Raw genomic sequence first — 11987 nt, forward strand, 5'->3', positions numbered from 1 at the left:
ATGTGTCCATACTATTTCTACCATCCCTTTTATCTAACAAGTTAGGATTGAGCACTTTTTCCATTGGAAGAATCTTCATATCAGCTAGGCTATGGTTTTGAGAGTTGAACTTGCTTTGCAATAGGTTAATCCAGCTTTTTGGCAATTATGGCATCTGAAACCAGTATGCAGGTCATCATTGGTGGTTTTACCCACATACTGTTTATTGAACTTAGTATGTTTGCACTGTATAAGAACAATAAGTTTCTTCAAGATAACACAGGTAGTGTTCTTAAAACATTCATCTGTAACTCATTGTGCAACTTAAACAACATCAGTCTACCTAGTACTTTTTTAAACCGTGGGTTAATTCAATAAAGTTTGGTATTCACGAAACTGTTTTAATTGTTATGAAAGCTAGGGTTGATACTTCACATGCTAAACAGTGTCCTAACTATTAGATTTATGACCTGTAACAGACAAACAGGACACCTCTAGTCACTCACAGATAGACACATTCGGGTGAGATGTTGTTGTGACTCTGCAGCTGATAGTTCACACATCCTAGTCTCTGTAAGCTGCCTTAGATAAACACGTCTTGTTAAATAAGTAGATAATAAAAATAATGATACAAGCATTTACCTGTGCAAGTTTCTCCACAATTGCATGTGTGTCACCCAGGATAAACAGTCTGCTATTTTTAAAAACTTACAAAAGGATGTTCTTTTAAAAACAATTGAATAAGAGGTTCTCAAGATAATACAGTATGTAAAATATAAGCAAAAGATCAGACTACCATAGCCTCCATTCACCCTCAGATTATGATATACTCAACAATCTGAGCCAATGAAGGTCCTTTATGATTTTAATCACAATTGGACAAGTTTTCATTTACATATATGTAAAAATGTAATTTTGACAGCCTCTTTTTACCTCCAGATTATGATATTATCAGTAACCTATGCAAAGGAATGTCCTTGGTAGGTCCCAGAGTGGCTCTTGCTGGGGATTCCACAGGGAGCGTTCCATTGGCTTTGGTGCTCTTATTGATTAGGAAGGCAAAATCAACTGGGACTGTATGTCCTCATCGCACTACAGGGAACCCTACCTGCCAGATACCATTGAGCTCACTCGAACACCTGCAGGACTTGCATTTGTCCTACAGAGGCTGACAGCTGACAACACCCACTTATGGGATCGCTCTCCTGAATGTAGTTTCAACTCAATTGGATAATCAGTTTCTCCCCTTGCCAGGGACTTGGATGTCCAGTCAAGGATAATAACTTTTGATAGGAATAGGGCCAACAATGTAAATAAAAAATAAACAATATGTATGTGATGAAACATACAAAAATAGTTATTCTTATCATGAGATGTATCATGTAATTGCATATTTCTATTGAATTATAATATTTTAGATTTAGTAAGTATGAATTATACAAGCAACATAACTAATAACAATACATTGCTCAATAAATGATGTGTTTTTTAAAAGACTGAACAAATGAATTGTTACAAAATGTCTCTTTTGCTCTGCGTTCTGGCTGATGATTTGATTTCCTTCCTGGTACGTTTATTGTCTCTGGGGGAGAATTGCCAACTGAGGCCAGTCCAGGGTTTTGCCATTTGCCATTTTCAGCTTGTTCCATGTCTGGACATGTGTCTTCAGGGCCATCTGAAAATACAAGAAAAAGCAAACAAACTAATCCGTAAGCACTACACAGATATTGGCCCATATTCAATGCGCATCATCAATAGTTTTTTTTTTTTTTTTTTTTGGGGGGGGGGGGCTTTCTTCTTTGTTATACTGTATGAAATGAGTGTTTTTGGTTACTTTTCAAAATGATTGAGCGCTTTTTTTTCTGTCAAAATATGTATAGTAGTAACTCGACAGTACATTTAAATTATACTTTTCTTTGCTGTCCACAACAAAATCGCTATGGTCACGGGCACATTCCTCTAGGGTTTTTGTGTGTAGGCATTTTTGTACATTTCGCCACAATTCTGTTTGAAATCCTCCATTAACTCCATTAGCTTAACTCCATTAGCTTAACTGTAATACAGCTTTATATCCCGCTAACAAGCCTCATTACCACTGTAATCTCGTTTTAAATCTTGCAAGCAAGTCTCCAATAGAAATAAATGTAAGAATGTGCTGTCACTCCGTAGTTCGGGTGGGTTTAAAGTATTCAGAACAAATCAATGATAGATGGAAGGCGGGACATTGCCCAGCAGAACTGGGAAATGTATTTATTATAATTTTTGCAGTTGATTTTATTTTTTTTATGGGAAAAGGGTTTTCCACTGTTTATTGGCTAGCCATCAATTTCATTTTTTTCACTACTATTTTCTTCCATAGCTTTAAATACAGTATTTAGAACGCTGCCAATAGTTCCAAAAAAATGCATGACATTGTCTGTATCGCAGTGTTATATTTTTAAACATATTGCAAACTTTTGCAGACATTTTTAATCACACTTCATGGGTCATATTTCCACTGGGTAATACATTTTTCAACATCTACTCTGGAATGCTGAACAGGAGAAAGATACTTTATTTTACATAGATATGGGTGACCTACATACAGTGTATCCAGATCATGCTCCCTCCTGCAGCAATGCTGGTTTTGTGTTCCAGCAATACACCACTCATTTCAATCATAGCACCAGCATTGTTGCAGAATACACTGCAATGTATACAATTAGTAACTACAAGTCTTAAAATAAGGGGGCTCATTTAAACAACAACACAGTTTTCAGAGAAATTCAAATACAACTGTTTATGAAAACATTTTTTTAATGTATATAAAATCATTAATGAAATGTGCCTCACTCACCTCTGCAATTTCCACCTTGCGCTCCCAGATGTGAACACTTTGCTCCAGATCACTGTGGCTGGCTTTCCCAGTGACGTACTCCAGGACATTGGGGACCTGGTAATCTGATAGCTGTCCTCGCAGCCTTTTGTTCACGGTCTCTGCCTTGGAACGCTCCTGTGTCGAAAAGAAAGACAGACAAGGACATAAAGCACTGAATGCACCCACAAGTGAAGCAATCCATCCAGGTTGTGCACACAGCAGTGGCTTGTATTATGTGTTAAAGTGTGTTATGGGATTGGAGTTTATATCTGCATGTGTGGCAGTTTGTCTGAGTTAAATACAAGAATACATTTTTTTTTTAAACGCATTACTGGATGGGACCCTGTGTTCTATAGGCCTTTTTAAAACTGATAAAAAATAATATTCCAGGCAGTAACAAACTGTTCTGGATAGCTGGCATGTGTTATAACTGGTAATAACCTACTTCTCTGGAGCCTTACCTCCTCTACTTGTAGTGTTTCAGCAGCTATTTTCATCAGCATTTCCTTCCTTGATAAAAGCTCGCTGGTCAGATTGTTTGACTCCGAGGTCATATTCTGCAGCTTTTTCTAAAACATAATGAACACCAGATGACAGAGTTGTTTAAAAGAAGGGGCTACACAAATTGGTATGTAAAAGATGGTAAGTAAACCTTTAAGGCATCGTTCAAGAGCAGCCCATGTTTTTAACTTTCATGCAACTTTAAATGCTGCTATTGGGAAAAAAAGATCACTGCAGAGCTCCAGATGATGAGAAACTAAATTATAGGACTATCACCGCTCATAATGTGACCTGTAGATATGTTGTATATAGACTTTACAACCACACTGTATTAAAAGACTGTGAATAGTTTAGCTCATCATATTCTCAATGCTGAAGAAAAATATTTCTAATGTTGTGGCTTTTATTTAAACTCCCTTACTGAAAAAAGCAACCAATTTTGATCATATTTCATTTCATTTCCAAAGATTTTGTAAAAAAAATAAAATAAATAAAAATAAAGAAACATGGTGGGATTGCTCCATACGCAGATTTTTATGTCCCCTAAATAAGGTATAGAAATTGGTGTGCGGTGCCCAGATCATTGACATCATGTTCACTCCAGCAGCCCTCACCTTGTATGCGTTGAGGACCTGCAGGGTGTTTCCAGCCAGAAGTTTCAGTCTCAGCAGGTCCTGGTTCCTCTCGTCGATCTTCTCCAGGTACTGGCTGTTCTCAATCTTCAGCTGCTGAAAATCCACCTCGTGCAGAGCCTCGCCCATCTCCTCTTTCTACAAGATCACCCATAGCTGATCATCCTACTACAACAGCCAAGTTCTGGGAAATGCTACATAGTTTATGGGCAATTTAAATCCAAACCGCACAAGAGATTAGTCAAACCGAGGTGTCCAACAGTGTTAATATCCCAAAAGAATACTGTTCTCCATATGGTTCTTAATACTGGATAAGAAATCAATCAAATACAGTACACCCTCGCTACAACAAATCTGTTGGTGTCCAAGCCTTTTGTTCATTATATTGAGGGGTTTGTTACAGTGAAAGGACATCAAAATGAAGGATAAACTGTTGGAATAAGTTAATGAGAATACAAGTAGAATTACACGTACCTGTTCGTCTAATGTATGGAGTATTCTGCCTTTGCTTTATCCTATTCATTAATGAGTTAAAACACAGTACAAAAAGAAAAAATAAGGCACCTTAACCCTAACCCTAAGCCCAAACCCAGCCCCCTACCTGCTTGAGTTGCATCTGCAGCTTCCTCTTCTGCACCTTCAGGGCTGCTTTCTTGAGCCGCAGTTTCTCTATGAGTGTATCCTGTTGGGCAGGCAGAGACAGCAGTGTCACACCAGGAATTTGAGGAACGCAGGGTACTCTCCACAAATCCACACTGTTAGTGGCATCAAGGAAAGACTAATAAACAAGTATGTGTAGTGGAAAATTTCTATTATGTTAATTTCAACTACATTTCACAACCACCTGCTTGACTCATATTTTTTAATTAAAACTATCAGTATTTTCTCATCTGCCTGAATTTTACCATTTTTAAATGTTGCATATTGTGAAACTGAATCTCACTTACCTTGGCAAGCACCATCATTGATTTTTTGCAGTCAATGGCCTGCATACACTAAAGTCTACACACAACATACTTTCACTATACTGTACATCTTGTTTAGCCATTGAACATCACTATAGAATAAACACACTGTAATGTAATGCCAACCTTATTTACAGCCCACAGGTCAAATTATGACAGGCGAAATCCCTGGGCAGGGCTACAGACTTGAAGCACACCTCTACGGTTCCATTATCCATTATTTGTTTATTTTTAATGAGTGGGTCAAATAACAATTGGCTCAGAATCAGGTCCTCCTGAGTGGTAACTCTGTTGCTAACTTTGAAATTTGAGTGCATGAAAACAAACAATTGTGGATTACTAGCAAATATCAATATGTCGATCCCTCAGCTACTTGACTCGCCTTTGTTCGGGTCTTCTCCTCAATGTAGCGTATCACTTTCTCCGCCCCCATCATGACCCCCTTCCTCTCACGCATCGATCTCCCGATGTCTCGGTCAAACTCATATGAAGCTTTCTTCAACTCACACATTCGGATTTCACTTTCTTCTACAGTGGCCTACAGAACACAAACACTGTTTAATCAGGAAGGAGGGGTTACATTACAGCTTCACATAGTTCTCAGCTACTCCTGTCCTCGCCACGTAGCAGCTTGTAAAAAAAAAAGGGGGGGGGGTAAACGCTGACAGCGTGGCGAGACGTAGAAGTTGTTTTCGAAATGCCAGGAAAATGATCAAACACCGAAATCCAGTTCCACACGTGGTGGTCAAGTGTTAAGGAACAGACTTGAAGCACATCTGCCTCCATGAAGCCAATTATGGTACGTTGTCCCTATTGGAAAATAGTTTTTTTCTGTATAGTTTGAGTTTATCAAATGATAAACAGATTTTTTTATTAGCCATGGAAGAATATACTGAGATCAAGGGTGCTCTGTCAGTTACATTCAAATGGTTAAAACTAGTATACAATTATGTGCATGCATTATGGTAAAGGTTATCAAACACTCATTGCAGATGCCTCAATGCTGCACTTTCAGGACACATGAAGGAATTAAGTTGCCATCGAAAACATGTCAGTCATAGGAAAAGCAATAATTTTATTGTTTATAAATACTGTGAAAAAAATACCATTCAAAATCAAATGCATGTTTAACATAATGTGTGCAACTTTCATATAGGAAAATGTGAAATCTATAAAGTGAAGTCACACTGCCTCCCAGGCCCCTTACCTTTAATCAAAAGTCTACACTGTCTTTCCAGTCCCTCAGCTTTAACCAAATGTTAACACATTGCCTCCCAGTCCCTCAGCTCTAACCACTAGACCACTCTGTTTTTCAACCTAGTATCAGTTTATGGGGTGCTTTGGCTGGTGTCTTCCACCTTGTAGTTGCTGAGAACTCGATCTGATCCCTCCTTCAGTCTCTCCAGAGCATCTCTCATCTCCTCCAGCTCCCGCTGGGCAACATCGCACTTCTGCTCCACGGTCAGTTGGACCAATCGCTCTGCTGTCATGGAGCGGCTCTTTGACTTGCGCCGGCCTCGGAACTGTGTGGGGGCAGAAAAATACTTACAACTAGAAATGGGAGGAGCGTCAGGGAGCAGAAACGAATCTGAAAGGAATGTCATATCAGATCAGATGGTTTGTAAACATTAAGGAAAATGTAAATGTGAAAAAGATCAGTATCATTGACACTGCCCAGAGGTTAAAACAATGGGGCAGTGAAACGGTTAATGTATACTTGACACCTCCTGCGGTGTGCCTTTATTGAGAGAATCATAGAATGTAGCTGTGTGCCAGCTATGAAGTCCTTAAGTCAAAGCATGTGGTCTGTTCATTGATCTGGCCAGAGGTTAAGCCAATGTGGCAGTGAAAAGATACATTTTTACTAGACAACACCAGTAATGGAACTTAACTCGGAAAATCAAAGAACCCAGCAGTGTATCAAACCACAAGACAATAACTCAATGCACAGGGTCTATACATAAGAACTTAATATGCCTTCCACATTAGGCAAGAAGTCATGGTTGCCAACATATTTAGCATGCAGATTCAAATGGTTTCAGAGATATAAGGTTTTAACACTGGTTGCTGGATCTTTTTAAAACAACTTGCATGAAAGGGTTTTCTTGTTCACCCACGATTGAACTTGACCCAGAGAACTACTGAATACGTATGTGTAAGTATGAAGCCAATATTTCTTCATCCTCCAGAAAGCAAAATAACCCATACTATTTGCAGTTGTTGAAATTATATCAGTTACCATGAGTAGTTTACAAAACATTGTTAATAAAATTCATTATCTTACCTGGGAAAATTCCTGTGTGGACAGGCCAAGAAGAGGCTGCTCTGCCAAGGGCTGTGGCAACAGGTCCTTGGGGTCAATCCGAGAGAAGTACCTCTCAAATACTTCTGTCTCTGCTTTGATGTTGGCATTAGAATGGCTGCAGCATAAAAAAACAAGCATTAGCTTTTAGCCTGGTGGTGTGGTTCAACAGACTATTATTTATATTGGTGAAATGGTCAATAGGTCAAATAAAGTTATTTTCCAAGCAAAATATTGTTTTCCACGCCACAATGATACAGCTGGTTGGAACTGAGGCAAAAAAGAATGTCAAGTGGAAAGAATCACAGATAGTTAGACTTGTTACTCAAGGTGTTTTTAACAAAATCACATAAATGGTGCCTTTTACCATGTAAACCTCTCATAGGAGAATTACCAAAGTTACACTGCATATTGCCACTTATCAACTTTGTAATTGTATATAATATCTGCCATGGGAAAAACAAAAAATATCTTTCAAATGCTGGTTTCTGAAAATACCAGTGTCCAATTTCACAAAGCAGGCTGCTACGACGATCTATCGTTTCGATATAAACATGTACTGTGTGTGTGTGTGTGTGTATATATATATAGGATAAATTATATATATATATATTATATATATATAATATATATATAATATATATATATATATATTGCTATTCGTTAATTCCAATCAAAGACATCCACACTGGGGGGTCTACGTGATTAAAGGACAAATATATGTGCGTGTGTGTGTGTTTTATTTTTATTGAAGTGAATTGGATTCAGAAGACTGTTAAATTGAACTGTTTGTGAAAGTGCATTTCTAAACCGAGACAGTGTTAAAAAAAAAAAAAAAAAAAAAAAAAAGGTAACACCTTACGAAAAAAGGCAATATTTCCTCAAAGACCGTAAACCGTTTCTGTTCTTAAGCTACTGATTGGAAAACTTTTACATTTGGAGCAGGGCAGTGCCAAAGTCGAAACTTAGATAACATGACCGGCTGGCTGGTGACGACCGCCCACCGACAGAATCTTTGTAAACTCTCGTTTGCAGCCTTAACTAAAACTTTTTTTTTTTTTACACCTCTATAAAAATGAATGTATTTTGACTACCTGAGTTCCTCCACAAGATCAAGTAGTTGCTGGTCCTCAAACTCGTAAATCGGCGGGCGATCTTCACTTTGGCTGTCTGAGTCTACCTCCGCCATGGTTGCTAGGGTAAACTTTGAGGTAACTGAGTCAAACATGAAGATACAGAACCACGTGATATTACATCACAGGCCACACCCCAAGCTAAATGTACGGAAGAAACCAAACGATTGCCTATGTCACTATGGTAACGGTAGATGCAAAGTATCAGTGGCTGTCATGAAAATAATTAATGAATGTATTGTATTTGTAATCTAACATACAAATAGGGTTTCACGTCTAGGGCGGATGTACAGTTCATCATTCCCATTTCAGTTGTCTCAGAAACATTCAAGTAGCACAAGCAACCTTGTGTAACCTTGTTTATTATTATTATTATTATTATTATTATTATTATTATTATTATTATTATTATTATTATTATTAGCTAAATACGTCAAACGTATATCATTATTATTAATTACTTGCTATATCTCATCTACGTTACCTTAATTGTTTTTATAATGTATTTGGCATATTTATATTCTACAGCCTACAGTGTACATTCGTTCAGTTTAAAGTCTCAACGTTGCGAAATTCCTACGGTGAAATACGGTGTTAAATTTACCTTGGTGTATTTCTTAACAGCGTTCTCCCACCTTTTATCTGTCCTTCATAAATGTGTGCTAGGCCTACACAAAAAACAATGTAGAAAAGTAAAACACAGAACATGCTTATAAACATCATTAAGTGATGTGCGCTTCTTTTAGAAAGCAGATCTTGGTGATAGTCTAATTAGTTTACATTCGCCGAGATGTTAATCTTAAATTTACACCTATGCTCAGCACTTGCTATTTCTTGCAGCTGTAGGTAGTTAAAACATCACAGTAATCCCATAAGGCCTTATGGCTTTTCTGTACATTTTGGAAAGAGAATCTAAAGGGACACCGAGGGTTATTTCGAAACCTTTTAAGTGTGTACGTTTGTGAAATACTATATGTTTTGAAAGGGGGTGGAGTGACTCTTAAAGTTATAAAACTGGAATAAATACATAAATAAAACACACCAGCACGTTGCCTTCAAATGTTCCTGAAAATCTACATTTTACAGAAATCGATAAACGCCTGGTGCTAGTTGAAAGCAGCGCATGTATTTAATTTAAGGCCTTGTAAGTGTATGTTAGTATGTTTTTTGTTTTGTTTTTTTCTGTTACCTGAAAGAACAATTTTTTCTTTTGAAAAAAAAAAAAAAAATGACCCCCATAATTTTTTTGTGGAAAGTACCAACACTCCAATCTACCTTCGAAGCGTAACTGTTTCAGTATGCTGGCTTTGGTCTTTCAGAAAACGCTATATCTCTGGCTAAACCAATTTTTCAGGTATCCTGGCAAAAATAACTAAGCATTGACGTCGACAGAAATGGGAACCACATTGCAGCAGAAATAAACTACAGGAAAAACTAAGCATCCTCTGGAGCATAATATAAAGGTCATGGCACCTCTGATAGACTGATTTGTAGACATGAAGTACAATAGATATGTGATACAATGATTAGTGGTTGTAAAAGGGGAAGAAGCATATGATGTAGTATGCATAGTTAATAGTTTCTATTTTTCATATTGCATACATCACACTTAAGGTTAACAGTATAAATAATAAATAGTGAGGTCTAAAAACAGCTTTGTGTTCCTTGCTGGATAATAGCTGTCACTAATCACTAATTAGTGTAACAACAAAAGTGCAGACCATCCCACTTTCTTTCTGCTGGGGCAGCACATAGTAAAGCCCAGCACATTGCAAAGCAAATAATTAGAGTCCCCAGTCGATATGTTTACCAAAGATCAGTTCAACATACAGGGTCCATAGGTCAGGCTTCATAGGCAATTTCATATATGATGCTGATTACAATGCTACCTGTGGCCACATCTCATTGATTATCGCCCCTCTTTGCTTCAAGCCATTTCACACCTGAAAGAACTAGAGACAGGCAATATTAACAGTTATGACTAGGATGCCTTAGTTAGGGACAGCTTCTATACAATTTTTGACTAAAGGCAGCTTTTATCAGTGTCATATAACATTCTTAAATGAATTAAAGGAATACTTTAAACCCTCTGGATCTGCATAATATTTAATGCATTGTTTACTGTCCCAGGATATGTGTTCTTAACCATCATGTATTACTATTTCTGTACTCATGGATATTTGGCATGTTTAATAAAGTCATTTTTTTAACATAGGGACTGTCTCTGAGCAAGCCTGTGAAAAATAAACAAACAAACAAATAAATAAATAAATAAATCTGTATGAAAAGGACTATGAGGTGTGTGCATGAGTCATTTCTTCTTCCTGTAGTAGTGAGTCTGTTAAAGATTTTCCATTGCAATCAACAGTAATAAATGATGGTTTTAATGGGATGATAACCATATAAATGACATATTAAGCAAATTAGGAGCAAGTATAGAGTATTCCTTTAATTAAAAATGTCTACGCGTGTTTCTGTATTTTATTATATTCTAATGTAGGCATTTGTTTTTGCTTACTGTATCTTGTTTCCTTTTTTTTTTATTTGATTCGGTCTGATTGCACGATTATCTACGTAGTCCAGGAAAGCTATAGCTAGGGTAGAATTTCCCATCCACATTTAACTTTGGTTTATTTCTTTATGGCCTCATTTAACCAGAGCAGAGACTCGCTGATTGAAGACTTCTGCTGGTATGTTTTGCGTTTAATAAGGACAGCAATGTTAGCGATTACACAGGGTATGTGTTGACAGATGGCTATAGGCCTCAATGAGCTCCAGTCACAAATCCACCTGTCTGCACTAAAATAGACAGCGGCTGTCAGCTGGTGGGACACGAGGGGTACGTCATTCACCCAGCCTTTAACTTATCAATTTACCCGTCCCGGTACCCTTATTTATTTATTTAAGGAACTGGCCTGTGTTTGTTTTGGTGTTTATTTGATGATTCGTTTCTACTGTTAACTGGAGTTCATTTTAAATGCATTCTTTTTTTTCAGCACGTTTTTCCCAAACATTTAATTTACTATATATCGTTAGAAATATAATATATACCGACGAACTATTCTGTGTTTATATATTATACATTAAGTTGGTTCTGTCTACAAACAGGTATCCTCTGTAAACTGATTCTTCGCTTCAATTGGGCGTACCACAATTAAACACGAAGAACAAACTGCTGTGTGTGGATTGTAACCTGCAGAGTAGACTTGGTATTGCTTTCATACAAATATGTCATAGTAGGCAGAGCAGGACATTCTGTTTTACTTGACAAAAACTGGAAAATGCAGTTTTTTGGCAGTCAATATGCTTCAGCTAAACGATTTCAAAACGTCTCTTCTAAATGCAGATTGTTAATCTTCACAGTCGCTGAATTCCTGTTGTGCCAATACTCATCCAGTCCAGCAGATAGCGCTGAGACGTCCAAAGGTGCTTTGTGATCGTTGGGGCTCAGTTTCTTTACTGGCCCCAGCAGCTCTACAGTTCCCCGTGCCTCCTCTCTTCTCTCCCCCTCACCCCAGATTGTTTCCGGGTGTTTCTGCCGCAATCCGGTTCCCTGCGGTACGGACCGGGGGTTCTCAAAGCAATCCCCGAATCCGACCTCCGGACTGCTTTGCCCGG

At 37.7% G+C, this 11987-nt stretch overlaps 1 protein-coding gene across 1 annotated transcript; it reads right to left on the reverse strand.

Annotated features, from left to right (window-relative positions):
- Positions 1 to 166: 166 nt before the first annotated feature.
- Positions 167 to 8456, reverse strand: ccdc113 (coiled-coil domain containing 113). Its single transcript, XM_041267442.1, has 9 exons — positions 8331 to 8456; positions 7219 to 7354; positions 6293 to 6457; positions 5317 to 5472; positions 4571 to 4651; positions 3952 to 4107; positions 3298 to 3405; positions 2816 to 2971; positions 167 to 1654 (listed from the first exon to the last, which is right to left on the reverse strand). The coding sequence occupies exons 1-9, from the start codon at positions 8423 to 8425 to the stop codon at positions 1553 to 1555; spliced, it is 1155 nt and encodes a 384-aa protein (XP_041123376.1). The 5' UTR covers positions 8426 to 8456; the 3' UTR covers positions 167 to 1552.
- Between the last annotated feature and the right edge of the window lie 3531 nt (positions 8457 to 11987).

Source organism: Polyodon spathula, chromosome 13 (genome assembly GCF_017654505.1).
Source record: "Polyodon spathula isolate WHYD16114869_AA chromosome 13, ASM1765450v1, whole genome shotgun sequence".
Classification (NCBI taxonomy): Eukaryota; Metazoa; Chordata; class Actinopteri; order Acipenseriformes; family Polyodontidae; genus Polyodon; species Polyodon spathula.